The sequence below is a fragment of the Drosophila willistoni genome (genome assembly GCF_018902025.1).
Source record: "Drosophila willistoni isolate 14030-0811.24 chromosome XR unlocalized genomic scaffold, UCI_dwil_1.1 Seg144, whole genome shotgun sequence".
NCBI lineage: Eukaryota > Metazoa > Arthropoda > Insecta > Diptera > Drosophilidae > Drosophila > Drosophila willistoni.
In genome coordinates, this window is record NW_025814057.1 from 9255697 (window position 1) to 9275923 (window position 20227).

Genomic DNA, 20227 nt, shown 5'->3' on the forward strand with positions numbered 1-20227 from the left:
AGAGGCTTTCTTAGGGGCTGAAGCTGGGTTATGAGAATGCAGAATGGGCTGTGGTGTGTGTGTGTGTGTGTGTGAGTGAGTGTGTGCTTCAATTGCTGTTATACAACTGTTGAATAATGAATGCCATTAGGCAAACGTTTTTAACAGCTAAACTGAGAATAAGTCTAACAATCTGACCAAGTCAAGTTTGTTGCCTAAGTCTTTTAATAACTTAAGCCCAAATTGAGTTTGTTGCTTAAGTCTTTCGTTAGTAAAAGTAATTAAGGATAATTCTTTCCATTCCAAAATGAAAGGCAAACTAATAATAAAACCTATAAAAACTTGAAAATGATGTTTTGTCAGCATATTGTATAGAATTTTTGTTTTTTTGAAAGTTGGAAAGGATAAAACTTACTATAATTTAAACACATTTTTTGGTTGTTTGTTTACTTTTCATGCTAGTCTTAAAGCAATTTCACTTAATACTTATATACTTATAATTATCATTACCTCAGCCTCAATCGCAATCGCAATAGCAAAAGCAATGGCAATGCGTGCAGGTGGCATAGCAATGGATAATAATACATTAACATTAACTTGTCTGATGCTGATGATGTTGATGCTGTTGCCACTGATCTGTCTGAGTCAAGAAATGTGGCAAGCGGATGACGAGGAGTCACAAAATTTGGCCGATCAGCTGGCGGATGCAGAGGCTCATGTTCAAACGGATTTCGATGGCAATGCTCCACATATACGCAAAAAACGTCTAGTCTGGATAACAGACGACGGACGTTTGGCATTGCCGCCGGGCACATCGCTAACATTTACACCAACAATTGCCATGCCATTGGTTAGGCATCCACCCGAGGGCTTCTTCTCTAATCTGACCATCAGTTTTCCAGTCACAAGTGAGTGTGTTGTTCGCAAAGATTGCTCAATTCAACATACATTGATTTCGTTTCGGTTTCCATTTCCAGTTGACTTTGATAAGCTGGGACTGACGGATAATCAAAATCCTTTGGGTGATTTGCCCCCCTTCTTTGCCCGATCATTTGGCCATGAAGCTGGCCATATGCTGGGGGACTATGTTGCCAGGTATTTGCATGTCCAGCGACGTAAAAGAGACCTCAACGAGCAGAAGAGCAGAAGTGGAGAGAATCGGCCATATAAAATACATGAAGAGATTCCTAACTATCCGGAATTACCTGCCGGACTTCAGCATTTTTTCCATGGTGGCGAAAGGGTTCTACTCTATGGTGTAGTGGAGGATTTTCTGGCCACCTTTGGCATGGATGGAAAGGCATGTTTGTTGCGTACAATTTGTGAAATGCATTCGAGAAGTCTGGAGAAATTTGGAGTTTTTGGTGAAATGACAAAATTGTTTTTAACGTAAGTAATGAGATATTTCAAAATTTTCAATGTACCAACTTGAAATTTGGTCTTTATTTTTTAAGGGTCACCAAATCACCGTTTTCTGAATTACTGCCCGAATATGTACAGGCTCAGCATGTGGGTGAGGGCAAACAGGCGCCAGGTGAATGTTTTCCCTACTACAAGGCTTGTCCCAAAAGCATTTTCAAGGCTTTGGCTAGTAAATATAGCAAACCCACCAAAGCCACAACAACAAGGACGACAACAGCCCGACCTATGGGTGAATACCACGAAGAGCAGGTTATACAACTGCCTGTTAGCTCAATTGATAATGATAACGCTCCAGTTATCAGCAATAACGTCTATATGTAAATTATCCTAAAGACCTCGCCCCAAAACCAGTTTATTGTTGACCTCGTCTAGTTTTTTAACAAGAACAAAAATTGAGTGAATATTGAAAGTCATTTGTTTGTAATTAACATTTACTAATTAATTTTTAAATTCGTTTAAATTTATTTATTGTATTTATTTTTATTTATTTTGTTTAGTCAAATAGGCGTTATTAACTTTTATTAGTGTTGTAAATAATCATAATTGTGGCATAAAAACGAAGACGAATTTAATCTGCAATTATCGCTGTAATTCCAAGTTAAATAAGATGTGAAAAAATAAATGCAAAAATAGACAATAAGATTCTTATTGGCAAAAATGTTGTTGCAGCCGTTTATCTAAATAAGTTCATTTAACGCGCCAATGTTTAAAAAGTCAGCGGTGCTGTGAGCAGTGTTGTTAAATTTGACTCAGAGTATCGGTTATCGATGATGTGACATATCGATAGTTTCACCAACAAAAATCTATCGGGTGTTGATGGCAAACATGATTTAACAACTCTTGCCAAATATTTGTAAAATGTTTTTAAAAATGAAATAAACGGTGTGAAAATCAAGTAAGTTAACTGCGAATTGCGATAAACTCAAAGTATCACCTCAAATGTATCGATATCGTAATCTATCGCGGTGGCCATGTGTGAATGGCTGGCGGCAGGAATCATTAACAAAAAGGTTTTCGCTCTGGCCACACTACAATCATTATTCCACAACAACAAGCGGGACCTCCAAAATATAATCCCTCGGTACCCGTACCCAAGGGTACCAAGGTAATCCAAAACCCAAAAAGTAAATAAATAAAAAGAGACGTAAATACGAAGCAAAGAGTGAAAGAGAGTGCGGCGGCCGTTTTGGTCAGGTGAGAGAGCAAGAGCCACCTAAGCAAAATGTAAAATAATACCCGGGCTCACACCGGCGATGGTGTTGAAGCGAAGAAGAAGGAGCGGCCCATTTGACTCGGAGTCAGACCAGGCCCAACTCCCAATTGGTAATTGGGAATACATATATATCAAGTGAATATGTGTTGTATATTCATCTTGCCGGCATTGTTGTTGTGGGTGTTGTCGTTGTTTTTGTTGTTATTGTTATTGTTGTTGTTGTTGTTGTTATTATTGTTGTTTATCTACGTGGACGTGGCGCAATATAAATTGTAATCTCTTGCTGATTAAAGTTGTTGCTGTTATTATTATTATTGTTGTTGGTAGATATTTAACCCCCTCCCCTCCAAAACGCACAACGACGAAGACGGCCTTCAATCCGGCATGGACATGACAGCGGCAGCTACAGACACAACAGATACAGCTGGTGCTGGAACAGTACCAGTTGGTACTGGACATACCACAATAGTCACGCCCCTGCAGTCGAGTAATGAGGCGCCGGCTGCGGCAGCAATTGGTTCGCAAAGCGAATCATCAGAGGAAGAGGATTATTTGGACAATAGCATTGAATTGCGTGGATATCTAAGCAAATGGACCAACTATATCTATGGCTGGCAACCGCGCTATATTGTTCTAAAAGATGGTACACTCTCCTACTACAAATCGGAATCGGAATCCGATCTGGGTTGTCGTGGTGCAATCAGTTTGGCTAAAGCAACAATTAAGGTAAGCCACATAGGCGTAGATCGAACCGTCCCATGATATGTGATCCAGGTCGAGGTTTCAATGCAAATTCCAAGATTAAACCACAAAGAAGACTATTTTGCAACAAATCAGATTCAATTATAGTTGATCGAGAAAAGATTAAACCCCCCTTTCCCCATATGATTTAATACTATGGGCTACGGCTGTGTTTATGGGAGCTTGAGACGATGGCGCGCTGGTGGTGGTGGCGATACGTCGAACAGAGGCCAACCAAGTGCCTTTAATTGAACTAATAAAAAAGTAATGGGAGTAATAGAGCATGTGTGTGTATGTGTGTGTGTGTGTTTGTTGTGTGTTTGTTGTGTGTATGTGCGCATGTGTGTTTGGGTCTCGAAATTAACCGAGAGTTCAAGTTGTCCCCGCCACATACACCCTACGTCACCCCCGATTTGATTTGACCAACGGGCGCACAATCAATGCAAGCCAAGCAAGCAAGCAATCAATTAACGTTAACCAGAAATAGACCAGAATTGAAGTCATCGACGATGTAAGTGCCAGTGGCCTTGGTATTAGTTCTAGCTAATGGCTAATGGTGTTGACAGGTGGCGCTTCTTTATCAATTTCATTGTCCATATATATATATTTATATATGTATATTCATTTATGATTCATAGACCAATTTACCCATCTACCTCCTTATTATATACATCTATCTAGGCACACGAATCCGATGAGCTACGTTTCGATGTTGTGGTCAATAATCTAAACAATTGGTGCCTTCGAGCTGAGACAAGTGAAGATCGTATGCATTGGGTGGAAGTATTGCAGCTATATAAAGAGGATACTGGCAGCACGGATACAACTTCATTACGTCGCCATGGCAGCACAATGTCCTTACAATCGAATACTATATCATTGGCCAGCGGTGGCAGTCTCAAGAAAACGCAACGTAATCTACGTGAAAAGGTCGGCGAACTGGAGACCTTCAAGGATATACTTTACGGTCAGATTGATACACTGCAACGGTATTTTGATGCCTGCTCCGAGTTGAATAAAAGCAATACACAGCCCTTGGATCTCGGTGATGGTCTAAAGCCCATTGATTTCAAGGTAAATACCTTTTACCCTACATTGTAAAGCAATAATTAAACGTATTTATATGTATGTATGTATGTTCGTCTCCTTACGATTATCAAGGGTGAGTCAATTACGTTTCGTGCCACAACGTCCGGCGTTCTAACGACCCTACAACATTGTTTGGGAATCATAAGTGAAAATGATGAATCATGGAAACGAAAACTGGAGCGTGAAATTGATAAACGTCGACGCTCCGAGGAACTGAATAAGTAAGTCTCTGACATGAGATATATCAATGCATTACGTAATAACTATCTATTATCTCTCTTATTTGTATTTGTAGAAAGTTGAAAGATGAAATGGAAAAAATGAAACGTTTATCATATCCAGGCCCAGACTTTGAGGTAAGTTTCAAGGTCATTAACCTTCGTAAACCACTTGAAGATGAGTCCCCCCGTCCCTATTGTGGTTATCTCAAGAAACGCTACAGGACCGAAATAAAGGACATTTTCAACGCTTTAGACACAAAGCCAAAGCAAAGTCATTCCAAAGCATTATTTGCTTCATTATTTTATGAAGCAAAAACGTTCGAAAATCTAATTACTACCGACTTTCAGTTAAATTTCTCAAATAATTGTATTTTAATTAGTACAACTCAAATCAAGAAGTGTTTATTTGAAATGACCTATTATCGATTCTGTTGTGGGCTTAATACATTTTTCTTTCAACAACCTTTCCCATAAATAAGTATATAAATATCTAATGGCACACAATTTGTAGTTCATGGTCAGTTGATGGATAAATAGATAGATTTACTTACCTCACGAAAATACACAAAAAATGCGGCAAACAAATAACCATAAAAAAGGCGTCAAAAAATTATAACCTGCCTGCCTGCCCCTCTTCGCTCTTCTTCTCTCATTTTTGTTTTTCCCATTTAAACAACTCTCACTCACTCTAGTTCATGGTTTTTTTTTTTGTTTTTTCCATCACGTAAAGTCAAATTTCATTATTATGGCCGCATTCCATTTATATTTAAACAATTTCGATCTTATGTTAGTATAGTTGTTCTGGTGTGGGGAGTTCTGATCTTATCATACACTTGGCATGCAAACGTTTCAATATTTAATTACTTTTTCCCTCAACTTCCGCAAAGCAAAAACAATAATAATTTAGATTACATATGTAATGCTTTTTAAACCATTTTGATGTAAGAAACACATTTCTAATTGTATCTAAATCTATTTGTAATGTCGCAATTGCCTTGGTGGTTTGAGGATGAAGAGATGAATGAATGATAGTTTAGTTTAGTTGGTGGTCAACAACCAGTCAAGCGCAAGAATGTGAGTAGCTTTTGTTTAGTAGGAGTTAGTATGTCAGGTTATTGACAGCTGAAGCCAATATACTAACATATTGTCACAGGTATTGGGGTTGACAATTGCCTGTCAAAGCTTAGCAGAGCTGACAATAATACTCTTACATTAGAAATGTTGTTACATGACTTTTGCTTTCACCTCAAAACGAAATGTGTACTCCATTTTTTTAAAAAATTTAGTATAAAATCGTTTTTTGGTAATAATACTTTATATAACCCAAACATTTGAACCAATATTGATATTGATTGATTGATTTAATGGCAACCTAAAATCGGTTTGTAGAGTTGAAAACTTGTTAAGAAATGAACCATTAATAATTTCTCGGAAAGTATAAACAGCTTTGTTTATATAAATAAACCCTTAATGGGAAAATTATTTAGATTGAATGGCAATTTCCTATTGTTTTACTAGGGTAGTAAGCCCTTTTATTCTTAAAAACATTTGTGTAAATATTATGAGATTTATTTTCTATATAGAGAAGGGATTAAACAAACTTTAATTATTGATAAAATTGTGAAATTAGAGTGTACAAATGTTGTTTAAATTTAAATGGGATATGCTTTTGGCTCTTTACGCTTCCCACCTGACATATTTGATTGACTGACTGACTGACTGGCTAACTGAACGAGTGATAGACTGATGACTTATGGCTTGTCTGCTTCGCTGTCAGCTTTATGGCTTTATGGGCTGAGGTTCGAAGCAGTAGTTAGTCCAGTCCGCGGTCAGCGATCGAGTTGCCAACACGTACAAATCATTTATAAACAATATACAAAAAGAAACAAAAACAAAACGAAACTGTTTTTGTCTGCAAATTGTGAAACTAAACTTTACATACATTTTGTTTTTTGTCCATCCACAACGCATTGAAACAAGTTGAAGTTGAATAAAATTTCAACATTAAATTCAGAATGCCCTCGGCCCGTTTTATTTGGCGCTCTTGCAGCAAAGTCAAACAAATTGCGGTACGTTAAAATGGGCGGCAAATTGATGTGATACGAAGGCGTTAAGTGAAAAGAGAAACAAAACGTCCCTTCAGTCCGTTAAATTGGCCTCATTTATGGTCGATGGGCGTTGAGGTTGGGTAAGAAGAAGGATTGTTGCCGTTTTCCGAGCAGCAGCAGCACGTCACATCACGTCACATCACGTCACGTCGCGTCTCGTCACTTCGCGGCACTCCATTCCACTTGAAATGGGGCCAAAAAGGGGGTTTCCCCATTCTATCCTGTCACCCAAAAGCCGAAGTTTTCTCCAATGCCGTTCACGCATTGATTTATTATTTAAATACGAGGAATCCTTTTATACGAAGCTTTTTCTGTGCTTTCTCCTTTTTCTCTTCTCTCGTTCCTTCTCTTAAGATGTCTCTTTTTCTCTCTCTTTTCACATTTTGCTGTTGCTTTCAGACATTTTGTTCTTTATCTTTATTTTTGTTTTTAGTTTTTGAACCACCAAGCAACAGTTTGTTTCGTATCCTTGCTCAAGACGGAAGGATTTGTCCTGAATGCACGCTGCTTTGCTTAGTTTATTGTTCGGTTCTCTCTTTCGTTTTTTTCTCTCTTACCCATTCATTTAGTTAACAATTTTCCTCCGTTTCGTTTAAGTTCCGGGGTTAAGAAAAAAGCCAAGCAATTAGTTTAGTTCTTTTTGTGTGTGTGTGTGTGATTTTTTTTTGTCCAGGTTAAGAGCCTGGTAAGTGAAAGGAGAGAAACAGGAATGACTTCATAACGTTTTAATCAAACGACTAAATTCAGTTAACAAATGAATTGAATAAATTTACAAAATATTTCCATTCATAGATTTGAAATTCCTTGGAAGTATCTAGCTCTGCACGCGCTTACCAAAAAAACAACTAATAAAAAGATAAAGAACTAAACAAAAAGGGAAATATTATGAATTATAACTAAACGTTGGCGACGACGACGACTACAGTGAGCACTTGAAATTGAAGAGATGACGTCTATTTTAGCCAATTATGGCTTTGTTCCCATAGTTGGGAGGCTTCACTACAGTGTGTCCAACACGCATCCCCCAGACGAGACCGTGCCGGACCAGACCAGACCAGACAGTCTTTCATATTTAGTATTCATGGCACATGGACGCGCCTTTGTATCTATTATGCTCGCCCAATTACGCATGCTGACTGAGAATCTACTAGCCATCACTCCTCTCTCTCTCTCCCTATGGGCTCCTGTCATTTTTTTTTGTTTTGCTTCTTTGGGCCACATTTGTTGTCCGGCAAAGTGTTGACAATTAATTTATACAGAGCACGTTCCATTTCTTTGTCGAATTGAATGCGGTTTCGTCATTAAAATTAATTAGACCAAACCCAATCCCCAACTCAGATTTGATGTCCTACTGATGATTGGCTGAAATTGTATTTCATATTTCATAACATGTTTTGCATTGCAGGAGGGTCCACATTCCACATTACCCGAGGATGAGTTCTTCGATGCGGTTGAAACGGGTTTGGAGAAAATTGAGGAGGACATGCAATTGCGTTTCAAATTGAGACTTCAATCACAAATCTCACAGACATTGGTCAATGTGCCGCATGAGGCAGTGGCCGAGGGTGAAGAGGCACGCGAGGAGTTCGGTACTGGTGCCGAGGCCAAGAATCATGCCCTGTGGTCCGAGGTAAGCGGTCAAGTAAACTCAATTATTTTCGTCTACTAATTAAATTTTTCTGCCACCACAGATTGATCGTGTTTGCAAGGAGCAATTGCATCATGCACGTGAGGGCGTCGGACAGGATGGCAATGGTTGGCAAATTTTTGCCGATGAGGGTGAAATCAAAATGTACAAACGTGAGGAGGAGGTCAATGGCATGGTTATGGATCCATTAAAGGCTTATCATTCAGTAAACGGTGTGACAGCTAGAGAAATGTGCCATTATTTCTTTATGCCCGAATTCCGCAACGATTGGGAGAGTGAGTAATATACATATGATTTGTATTTGGGCAAGAAAATAGAAATAGAATTGACCCCTTTCGCCCATTATCCTTGTTTTCGTTGCAGCTACTTTGGAAGACTGCACCATTTTGGAGAAAATCTCAGCGGATACATTGCTTTTCCTACAAACCCATAAACGCATTTGGCCAGCCAGTCAGCGTGATGCTCAATTTTGGTCGCATATGCGTAAAATAACCGATGGCCTTGAACCAGGAGCAAGGGATTGTTGGGTCGTGTGTAATAACTCAACGGAATATGCCAAACAGGAGTCAAAGAATGGCAAATGTGTACGCATTTTTCTAACCGTAATATTGGCCTGCCAAACCCATTTACCCGATGATTATGTCAAGGGTCAACCCCTCAATCGTGATGATTTGACCTGCAAAATAACCTACTGTTCTGTGGGTAAGTAATCTAACAAATAATAACAACAACAACAACAACAAAGCAACAATATACGATTCTTTAACTCGAAATGCTGCAACAAATAAGAGTTGATATAATGCCAATCAAATGATTATATCCAAAATATGTATATGATTACTACTTGGTAGTATGTACAAGAATAGCTTTATGATATGCTTTACTAGATTTACTAGTATATACGCAAATCAATTTATAAGACGACCGACCACCTGCCTAGATGATATCACGAATATGTTGAGAGAAAAAAAGGTAAGCAACAAGTTAAAGACAATTTCCCCGTTTTTCCAAAGAAGACAACAAATTATTTAGTTAGTTTTATAGCTTCTCTAGTTTATCTAATCGCTGAACTAAAGCTATAAGGTACTATAAGGAACAATCTTGGCAAATTGGAACTGTTGTCTGGGGGGCAAATGAGTCTGAGTCTTGGTCTCGTTGGTCTTTAGGGATATTATTGGGATTGTAAAGTCAACTTTAGAGTTCTATATCTACTTGAATTTGTTGCAAAAATGAAAAAGAAAGAATGAAAGAAATATTGTGTGTTGCGCAGTGTTGTTGTTAAGATACGCACTTTCATGTATTGATGTTTCATTCACATATTATTTCAGTCAATCCCGGCGGTTGGGCGCCGGCAAGTGCTCTTCGTGCCGTTTATAAGCGGGAGTATCCCAAGTTTTTAAAACGGTTCACCGGCTATGTGATAGACCAGTGCAAGGACAAACCCATAATGTTCTGATATTTGCCATAAGCAACAAAAATCAATCAAAAACACAATAGAAACAATACACAAAACAAAAAAAAAAAAATGAAAGACGGAAGATGAAAATGAAGCCCAACCAACCAATCAAAGTTAATATTATCATTATCTATATAGCTTAGTCTTTATTTTATAAGAAATGCCAATTCAGTGGCTGAAACAACAACAACAACTTTTTGCAACAAATCCAATTTTATATACTCTTTATGATGAGTTCTAGCCTACCTATACACTTATAGATATATACCTATATATATATATATACATATATACACACAAACACACACATATATATACATATGTGTGTGTCTATGTGTCAGTGTTCGGGCTGTAAGTGAAATGTTAAAATTCCTTTTAATTTTGTTCATCTCCCTTTTTTTATATAAACAAATCAAAGAAAAATTAAACCCTGTTTAGCCTTAAGTTATACATATATATATATATAATCGGTGTAAGTGAAACACAATCATTGTATAGCTATAACTTCCAAAAAAAAAAAAAAAAAAATTCTCTATACACACACATATATAGATATTTATATATATATGCTAATGAAGAAACAACAACAAAATCTCTATGAAAAATGCTTTAATTGCAATAATTGCAAAACAAACACAAAAAATAGAAACCGAAATGAATGAAAAATGAAAAAATTCGATAAAGAGAATGTGAAAATGTTGTTTTTTAAAAAAATGAAGTGGTGATGTGTTTTTTGTTTTTCCAATTGTGAGTCTATATACACAAAGAAACCTTTCTATATACAACAAACTATTGTCTATCTATCTATTTACCCACTACCCACAAGTTTTTGCCCAATGAAATGATTTGTTTTTACTCAAGAAAAGAAAACTGTAAATAAAGTCCAACAAAACTTATTGTTATGCTGAATAAAAGGCATTATCTTTTCCTGTTTTTTTTTTTGTTTTGTTTTTTTTTTTTTCTTTTATCATATGTCATGTCATGTATTTCGGTTTTCTTTCATAAGTTTGGTTTAATTTGGTTTTTTTTTTGCTATGCGGATTTTACAAGATTTCACGCTTATGTCTTTGTATGTGTGTGAGTGTGTGTAATTTTACAACTTTTTTTTGGTTTTGTTTTACATATATATATATATATAAATATGTATTTTAGTTTATCGTTTTCTTTTTTGCTTTCAATTTACAACCAAATTCTCGAGTTGAAGAAATTTTAAATGCCTACGATTTTGTATTTTGTTTTTTCTTTTGGTTTCTCATGTAGATTCGAAAATGGTGCAGTCTGAAATGTTTCATTTTGCCAAAAAATTCTCAATATTTAATACTTTTTCTTTATGTTTAGTTTGGTTTTTTTTTTTTTTTTAACTTCAACTTTTTGTGCTGGGATTGTTAATATTAGATATATAGATTTATATATCGAAAGAATTTATACTTCTTATACCCTTGAGCAATGACATTGTAAGTTAAGCTAATGAATCGTTTAGATATACATACATACATCTGACATCTAATCAGTTTTTAAATCTAGATTCTTTAGAAAAGTTATGAAAGAGAAACAAATTTAAATTTGACTATCATAACTTTTTTAGAAATGGAAAGAAGTTAAAAGTTTGCAAAGTCCTTTTTGGCAAGAGTATACAGTATTCGTATTGCCCATGTTGAATTTTCTTTGGGTTATTATCTTTCAATATATAAATGCATATTTTGATGTATCAACAATCCTTGATTATAACTTGAACCACTTTATTTTTTATCATTAAGTTAGATATTGTTAATTCAATTTGATGTTGATGTATTTTTAATGCATTTGTCCTGTTTTTTTGCTTGTTTGTTTTCTTTTGTTTTGCTATATTATGTTTTAATGTATTTGTTGTGTCATATTGTCATGTTATTGGTTGCTTTTGGTTGTTCATATTTTTGCATTTTTGTTTAGCTATTGGAAAATAGAATTGTTGTATATTATATGTATGTATATGCTTGTTGTCTATATAGTTTATGTATGTTATGTAGGTATATGGTATGGTACAGAGCAGTATGTGTGTGTGTGTGTGTGTGTGTGTTGGTGTGTATAGATGTATTTTGTATTTATAATTTGGCAAATATTCGGCTATATCCTGTTGTGGTTTGCTATATTTATCAATCTGCTGTCCTGGGTCTAGTTTTAGTTTTTATGTTGAGCTGTTTTTCTTGGTTTTTGCTTTTCATTAACATATCCTTGCATAGATAATGGCTAGATATGATGATCTGATGGTATGACCAGAATAATCTTTATTCGTTTTTGAAAAAAAAAGTTGATTTTATTCCTAATGCAAGGATAGAAACTTCGGTAAACCGAAATTAGCTTAGGGAAAGTTTTCTCTTTTGCTTCGTTATGAAAATGCATGCTGGTTTACGACTTTGGCTTTTCCTTGAAATATTTTCCGCGCTAACATATAATTAATGATAACGTTTTTCTTTCATTTCTTTGTGTGTGTGTGTGTATACATATATATATGTATATATGTTTTAAATGTAGTTATGAGAGATGCTTAGCTATTTACAACAGTTTCATAAACTTTGAATTTTATGCATTTATTATTATTGTGTGTTTTGTTTTCTTTCTTACTTCCCACCCATTATCATTATTATCATCATCATAATTGTGATCATTATTAATTAATTCATTAATCAATAGAATTCATTTAAATAACTAGCTAACAGTTGTAAAGCAAACACTTACAAACTGATGCAAAAAGTTGATGAAAACAAACAATTCAACGAAATGCTTCTCATAATAATGATTTACTACAAATACACAGAATCGATTTTATATACTATATATATATACATACATATATATATGCGTTCTTTTTAAGTTTTCAATATATATATATATATGTATATGTAGGTATATATTAATTATATATATGTGACTGCTTTTTATACTCAGCAAAGGGTAAGTTCAAGTTTTATCGTCTTTACATTAAATGCTTAGCTTAGAGTCTATAACATGAATTCATTCATTATACTCAAATGTTTTTTGTTTTTTATTTCATTTTGTTTTTTTTTGTCAAGTTGAACTAAGCATTAATCAGTGTGTAAATAAGTCTTATATTGTTTTTTTTGTTTTGTTTTATATTTTCCTTCATGTTTTCGGCAAATTATTCGAAAATTTATAATATTCATATTCGTTACCAGTTTTTTTTTTTTGTTTTATCTTTTATTTTTTTTGTAAATAGTTTTTGGTTTTAAAGTAATTTTATTTTTAAGAAAGTTGCTTAGTTTTGGATGTGTGTGTGTGTGCCATTTCTTATGGATTTTACAACAAATCTTACAATTTTACATATTTCTGTTTGTTTTTTTTCCCCCATTTTCAATTTGCAGAATTCAAATTTATATATATAAATTTTTTGTATTTTTTTTTTGAAATTTTTTTTTTTCTTGTTTTTTATATATATATTTCAATTTTGCAAATATTTAGATTTTTTGGAAGTTGTGTATTTTTTTTGTTATTTTTTAGTTTTTTTTTTTTTAATATTTTAGACATTTATTTGAAATGCTTCACGCTGTAATTTCTGATTGGCACGCATTCGTGGCGACGTTTGGGTCTTTGTCTTCTCGTTGGCATCCGAAAAACGAGCTGGTGGATTTATGTGGTCCTGATAGTTTGGTGGATAGTTGGATATGCTAAACGTACAGGGTTCTAATTATAAATATATAGAACGAACTGGTCGCTTGGTTCCTTTCTTTTCTTCTCTGATTTAACTCTTACCTAAAAGTAGTCTCTTCATTGTGACTTGAATAGCCACTGGAACTTCGGACATGACGCTGTTTGCCGCTGGTTCCGGGTTTCCCCGCTTTACGTGCGGCAAACGGTGGTTTCGATTTCCTGGTCATGCTAGTGGGTGTTGTCTCCGATGAGGAAGATGTCTCATCTTGTGTATCTAAATCAAAACAAGAGTTAAAATTGCATTTTGTTATATGCATTCTATATGCAAATGCTTACCCCGTTGGGCGCGATATTTGGCCGAGTTAAGAGCGCGTGCAGACACATCATTGTCGGACTCGGAGCCGAGTGTGTCATATTCTGTAATTGGTATGTGAAGTGTTAGGATTTTCCTAACTTCGGAATCTGTTGAACCTGGATTGTCCGATTCTAAAAAGTTTAGTACGATTTTCGATGGATTTTTGTACGTTGTTTGTTTGATTTGAGATTTTTTTGTGGGTGAAAAATGTGAATGAAAGAGAAATGACAAAGATAATTAAACCCAAGAGGTATGGATGAGGCGAATGAGGTGATGATACAAATTTGGCTTAATTCTAACTAGAAATGAGTAGAGTTAAATGTACGATTAGCAATACAAATTGTTGATATATATAGAGCGATTAACACTTAAATGGACTTGAATCCTTTGTTAAATGATAAAAGGAGATAAGAGGGCTTATTTTCTTATCAGTCTTATATAATTGATTCTGATTGTATTTTCAAAAATTAACGCTCATTTGATCAACAATTGTGTTTGTCTTTAAACTTTTTAGCTTTTACCTTGACTCTCGGAATGTGGATCACGTAGTCGGCCGACTTTTCGTCGTACTTTTGTATATTCCGGTTCCTTGGACTGTACAAGAATAGATTATAGATAAAATTGAATATGGGCATTTTGCAGAATCACACTCACATGATAGCTCTCTGGCTTGACATCATGATAGACAAAGGATCCACGCACTGAATGATATGGCCCACTATAGACATTGCCGCTATATGAGCTCTCGCTATATGTTTGCTTGTTCAATTGGAATGTGGCATATGGACAAATATCCTCGATATATTCATTGCCCTCAGCCTTGCCAAAGCTACCAGAATCATTTGAATTGGAGCCACGTGGCGCTGAGCTGCCAGGATTACAACGTACAGCCAAATATTGCTGATCCCGATTTTGTTTATTCTGCAAATTGGCCAATGATGGTGACTCCGACATGGATGAGCTGGCTAAACGTGCCTGATTGTTTAGTTCTATATAAATAACAGGTAACAATTTTATGCATATTCACACTGATCATCATTTCGAATCAAGAACTTACTTCGTTTTCTAAGAAACAGAGCCGCTGCAATTAGGGCCAAGAGCATAAGCAGGGATAGGCAAATGGGTAACAAGAGTTTGAAATTCGCATAGAATGGTAAATCGCTGAGATGCGAAACAGGTGTCGAATGATCGTTGTTATACAAAACTACAAAATAAAAATAAGAGAGGTTAATTTTTAGTAGATTTAATATGATTTGATTGAACGACGACTCACCTCCTTGAGGGGAAAGCGTTGTGAAATTATAAATGGCTGTTGTCGATCCCGCATTATTGTGGGCAGTCACTTTCAGTTGGTATTTGGTGCCAGGAACTAGATCACTAACCGTATAGATACGCTCTGTGGGCGGTATATGATTGGAGACCACATTCCATGATGATCGGCCATAGACACGGGATTCGATCATAAAATATAATATGCCACAACCGCCATCGCCCCAAGAGTCAAGCCAACAGGTGACACTGGTCGAGTTATTGGTAATCATTTGCGAGTGCTTCGGCTGTACGGGTGGATTGCCCTTGGTATAGGAGTTAACAATGTCACACGGAAGGCCAGTGCCGATTTTATTGAATGCCGTGATATACAATTGATAACGTGTGCCACACCATAAATTTGTCAATAGATGGGAATTCGTTTTGGCATCCACTTGCAGTTCCTCCCAATCGCCATTATCGCGTTTATAGTTAATGACATATCCCAATATTGGACTACCACCATGACTATTGTCCAGCCATTCGAGGTGGAGGCTATCTGTATAGGAATTAATAACCGTCAAATTGGGAGCCTCTGGTGGCACTTTAACCACAATATTATAAACGATCTCATCCTTGCCCCAAGTGTTCTCCACACTGCATGTGTAATTACCCGCATCGCTGGCCTGGCACTCCTTCATATAGAGTGTACCATTCTTGGCTATGGTCTTTCTAGCACTTGTCTCCATATTATGGCCATCCTGACGCCAAATGGTGACTGGTGCCGGTGCACCCACTTTACGACACGGCAGCTCTAAGTGCTCTTTCCAGGGTGTGACAATGCGTTGACTGAACGATACAATGCGCGCTGGTACCTTATTGTTGGGCGGCACTGTCACCACTTGGGTCTTCTCGCCCTCACCCATTTTGGTGGAGGCAGTCAACCAGAATTGATATGTCGCCGACTCTTGGGTGCGGACAGTCTCATGCATTTCCACATAGGGACCAAGTAGACGTTTGTGTGTTCCCTCCTCGCGGCCACCCTCCAGCATGGACATATAAAAGGTGTAGCCAGTCTAAATGAGAAGCGAAAAATTAATAATTCTAATCAATTTCGAGTTCTTTGATAGTTTTCCCATCCATTCTAATCCATCTTGAATGTGGGTTTTCTATGCCCTTCTTGTCTCTGACAATTAAAGTTATCTACTTAAGAGTTTGGATCACTGTTTAATTGCCAAATTAATTAGCCAAAGATGGGGGGAAAACTGCTTATCCTAGTACTTACGATGTCACCGTTGGGCAAGTCGGGCGGCAGCCAGGATATTATGATTTTCGTGCTCGACGCGGGTATTGCCTTGATTGCTTGCGGCGCCGAGGGCACTGCATTCCACAAAAAGGAAAAAGGCGACGAATAAAATAAATATATGTATGTTATTCATATATATATATATGTACGTGCAGTTTGTAGTATAAAGCTTTCCATAAAAATTGCAAGCGAGGCGACGACCAAAAACGGATGAGAATAAAAGGAAAAGGGCTAGGCAAGGATGGTGGGGGTTTTTTTTTTTTTTTTATTTGGGGGCGTATAGAAGGGGTGTAGAGAGCCGCACCTCGTTTGCGTTCATTGAACCGAATGCCACTTACCATCCTCGTGGGTGCGGCAATAAAACGGTTTGGTTTTCATGCCATCGCCTACTTTGGTGTAAGCCAAAACCCAGACCGTGTAGTTGGTGTATTTGCGCAGATTCTCGATGGTGACGTATTGATTTGTTGACTTGACAACCTCCGGATCGGTTTCTGAGTGAGGTAGAAGGGGGATTGAGTTAGCCAGTGAGCCAGTGAGTGGGTGAAGTGTGTGTGTGGATGGGTGTGTGGGGGTGGTAGAGCATAAGAAACAAGAACAATTAGCACTGATTGGAAATATGAAGACCCACACAGAAGGCTAATTATATTGCAAGACCAATGTCTCGCTATTCGACAGGGAGATGACTAACACACACACATATGTACACATACATCAATACATATGTATGTGTGTTAGTATCCACAATTATGGCATTGATAAAAGTATCCATGGTATTAGGTATTAGAATTAATCATAAATGGAATTCAATTGAATTATGATATAAATGACACATAATCGGTCTATAATCTTTGGGCTAACTTCAATTAAGATTTGGTCCTAAAACTATAATTAATATTTCAAGAAATTAGATATTGATATGACGCAATTGCAAATAAATTTGTGTCTCGAACAATGAGAAAATAATTAGAAACATTTCATTAGCTTTTCATTATTAGCTTTTCTTTTATTTTTGTACCTTCTGAAATTCCAAATCTTTTGGCTTTCGTTTTATGAAAATAGCTACCAAATAGAAAAGATTATTTTAACTTTAGATTGAATAGATATACTGAAAATCGAATTGAAGCCAAATTTAGACTCTGAAATATTTATTTTGGAGGTGTCTTGAAAATTTCTTGTACATTGCAATACCAAATCCTTTTTTGTTGATAGTTTTTGTTCTTAAACTTTAAATTTTACGTTAATCTTTGATCAAACTGTCTGAAACTTAAGTTTTTAGAAACTATGCTAAAGCCAATTGAGAATTACATAGATTTTGCCTCAGATAAGCAACGATTGAGGGTGTCTAAACTGTTTAAAAATCAATTAATATCTTGTTTCGACAGTCAGTAATATGATTTACGCAGATGAAATTGAGTTCTGTATCAAGTTGACTAGATTTTTGAAATTTTGTGAATCGTATTTTAAGAAATTGCATTTCTTTAATCAAATGCGAAAACCGTTCAGCATCGTAATGGGTTAATGGTATGGCATAATTGCTGTATGCCCGCCGCCCAATGCCGCTGAAGTAATTTGCAAGGCAAACATTTTACAGAGAAACAGGAAACAGAGAAGCCAAGTGGCGGATACGGACAGACAGCCAGACAGACAGACAGGCAGACAGACTTAAGGGGCGGAGGAGGGTAAGGTCTGGTTGATTCTTGTCTCGATGAGACAGACGACTTACCATAAAGCTCGTCGACCGATATGTAAAACACTTTGTAGCCCTTGATTTTGCCATTTTGCCCATCGATGTCCGGCGGTGACCAGGTGATATAAATCGATGTGGAGCCCAGGACATCGCATTGCGGCGATTCTGGTGGCGATGAGGGAACTGTTTGTGTGTGTGTGCCATGAAACAAGAACCAAAAGAACAAGAAGGAAAACTTTATTAAACGTTTTTTTTTTTATTTTGTATGTGTATGTGTGTGAGTGTGTGTGTGTGTGTGTTTGCTACGGCTACAACATCAGGTTTGGTCTCGACGCCGATGCTGGCCTCGGTACGGGCAATTAACAAATCCAATCAATGTTGGCTGGTCCTACATCCCTCAATGTTGGATGGGATACGCCATGCTCCAAATTGGGGGCCCATCCCCATTTGCATTGCAATTGCCGCCCCCCTCCCCCCCCCGGAAAACAAACACATACACTTACCATCTTCCATTGTTTGCACGGCAATTTCCTTGCTTGGAGGACCACTGCCTTGACTGGTATAGGCCTGAACAATCACATGGTATTGGGTAAACTTGTTGAGATTGCTCAACACCGTCTCGCCACCGAAATGTGAGCGCACTTCAACGGTCTTGAAGCTAAAGCCCTGAGTGGGATTAACCTCTTTATCCTCGGGAGTTAGCGACATTTGATATCCAACATAGTAGCCAAGTAATATGCCATTCCAATGGTCACGTTCCGGTGCATCCCAAGTGACCGAAATCTCTGTTGAACTCTTCGCCTCGGCACGCACAGTCAACGGTGGCCCAGATGGCACCTCCTCCAATGTTGTTACTTGTACCACTTCAGAGAATTCGGATGCTCCCAGTTTATTTTCAGCCGACATCCGTAAATGATAGGCTTTTGCTGGTCGCAGCTGTTGGATATTGACCACTGTCTGGCCACCGGTGATGGTAATGTGCTCGGAATTCTGCCAAATGTCTATATTAGAGACAAATTGTACAAAACGAAGAGACAAAGAAAAAGCGATAAAGACATTTAAACATTGCAAAATGATAAGAGTTCATGGAGAACCTACAAAATTTACTTAAATTTAAACTTGAAAACGTTTTTTTGATATCTCAAAAACCAAGAAACTTACCAGAAATTTGTTTATAATAAATGTGATACTCTTCGATTGGACTGTTGCCAGCAAATGGTTGGCTCCAGGTCAATTGTAAGCTACGCGATTGCTGTGAATTGATGCGAAGGTTCTTTGGCTGTTCTGGTACCTCCTGAACGATTAGCTGTATGGACATTTCATCCTGTATCGAAATATGGCCAAGTGTGTATTAGTTTTATCAATGCGGTTAGACAGAGAGAGAGAGAGAGAAGAGCATTAGGTGTGTATGTGTGTGTGTATGTACATTTGGCACATTAAGACTTCATTTGCACACTGTCTGCAGTGAAAGTCACGACAGCAACAGCCAGTTGCAACTGCTCCAGTGCCAGTCTTAGTCAAATTGCCATAAATTAGGGTTAACAACAGTTGCCAGCTGGGTGAAATTGTGTGAGTGTGTGTCAGTGTGTGTATATGTGTGTGTGTGTGTGGAGTGTGTTGGCAGGTAGGTGGATGGGTGTTCTTTATACACAATTTACAGACAGACGACGTCTGGGTAAAAGTTTGCCTCGTTGTACAGATTGCTCACTGAGTCAAAGTGCAGAATGGAAGACAAGGAGGAATGAGGTAGGAAGGGAAAGAGACGTGAGCTCAGCCAGAGCAAAACGGTGATTCAACATGAAATCTGTTTCATTTGTGGGCTATGCAACTAATATTTTGAAGTGCAAAACCCGAAAACAAGTTGCCAAGATAAATGGAAATGTACTTACATATAAATATGTCTTTAAACAAGTTTCTAAGATGATAAGTTTTTTGTTTTTCAAGTCAATTCAATCAAGTATTATAAAATTTAGTGGGTAAGAAAACGATTTTCTAATGATTTCTGTTTAAAAAAAATGGGATCAAAATCGTTTCAATCTTTAAAAAACCCTTGTCTTCAAAAAAGTTTGGTTTCCATGAATATAAAAAATGATAATAAGAACTACAAAT

General features: G+C 36.9%; 3 protein-coding genes across 8 annotated transcripts in view; 2 read left to right on the forward strand and 1 right to left on the reverse strand.

Annotated features, from left to right (window-relative positions):
• Positions 1-550: 550 nt before the first annotated feature.
• LOC6639330 lies at positions 551-1722 on the forward strand. The gene is made up of 3 exons (XM_002061756.3): positions 551-887; positions 957-1368; positions 1434-1722. Exons 1-3 carry the CDS (start codon positions 551-553, stop codon positions 1720-1722), a joined length of 1038 nt encoding a protein of 345 aa, XP_002061792.3.
• A 678-nt stretch (positions 1723-2400) lies between these two features.
• On the forward strand, positions 2401-10293 carry LOC6639427 (ceramide transfer protein). 4 transcript variants are annotated; one of them, XM_023178376.2, is made up of 9 exons: positions 2401-2525; positions 2942-3340; positions 4037-4429; positions 4517-4665; positions 4740-4800; positions 8179-8403; positions 8465-8696; positions 8785-9123; positions 9750-10293. In XM_023178376.2, exons 2-9 carry the CDS (start codon positions 2999-3001, stop codon positions 9875-9877), a joined length of 1869 nt encoding a protein of 622 aa, XP_023034144.1. In that variant the 5' UTR covers positions 2401-2525; positions 2942-2998; the 3' UTR covers positions 9878-10293. The 4 variants fall into 4 exon arrangements, with proteins under 4 accessions (XP_023034144.1, XP_023034148.1, XP_002061791.2 ...); XM_023178380.2 differs by having other exon boundaries at positions 2401-2506; XM_002061755.4 differs by having other exon boundaries at positions 2402-2595.
• A 3053-nt stretch (positions 10294-13346) lies between these two features.
• The window catches only part of LOC6639426 (Down syndrome cell adhesion molecule-like protein Dscam2), a 41377-nt gene continuing 34496 nt past the window's right edge, over positions 13347-20227 (reverse strand). The window contains exons 20-31 of one of the 3 annotated variants that reach the window (XM_023180313.2): positions 19280-19442; positions 18622-19119; positions 18155-18301; positions 16770-16922; positions 16411-16505; positions 15151-16201; positions 14935-15081; positions 14532-14866; positions 14399-14471; positions 13859-13939; positions 13625-13796; positions 13347-13539 (exon numbers count right to left, since the gene is read on the reverse strand). In XM_023180313.2, the coding sequence (XP_023036081.1) occupies positions 13392-13539; positions 13625-13796; positions 13859-13939; positions 14399-14471; positions 14532-14866; positions 14935-15081; positions 15151-16201; positions 16411-16505; positions 16770-16922; positions 18155-18301; positions 18622-19119; positions 19280-19442 (3063 nt within the window). In that variant the 3' untranslated portion in view covers positions 13347-13391. Of the gene's footprint in view, positions 13556-13624; positions 13797-13858; positions 14009-14398; positions 14472-14531; positions 14867-14934; positions 15082-15150; positions 16202-16410; positions 16506-16769; positions 16923-18154; positions 18302-18621; positions 19120-19279; positions 19443-20227 lie in introns of all 3 variants that reach the window. The other 2 variants (XM_002061754.4, XM_047012033.1) reach the window with 2 other exon arrangements.

Coding starts and splice junctions, on each gene's coding strand:
- LOC6639330 (XM_002061756.3), top strand. CDS start 551: ATGGATAATAATACATTAACATTAACTTGTCTGATGCTGATGATGTTG. Junction 888..956: donor CATCAGTTTTCCAGTCACAA/GTGAGTGTGTTG, acceptor TTCCATTTCCAG/TTGACTTTGATAAGCTGGGA. Junction 1,369..1,433: donor ATGACAAAATTGTTTTTAAC/GTAAGTAATGAG, acceptor TTATTTTTTAAG/GGTCACCAAATCACCGTTTT.
- LOC6639427 (XM_023178376.2), top strand. CDS start 2,999: ATGGACATGACAGCGGCAGCTACAGACACAACAGATACAGCTGGTGCT. Junction 3,341..4,036: donor TGGCTAAAGCAACAATTAAG/GTAAGCCACATA, acceptor ACATCTATCTAG/GCACACGAATCCGATGAGCT. Junction 4,430..4,516: donor TAAAGCCCATTGATTTCAAG/GTAAATACCTTT, acceptor ACGATTATCAAG/GGTGAGTCAATTACGTTTCG.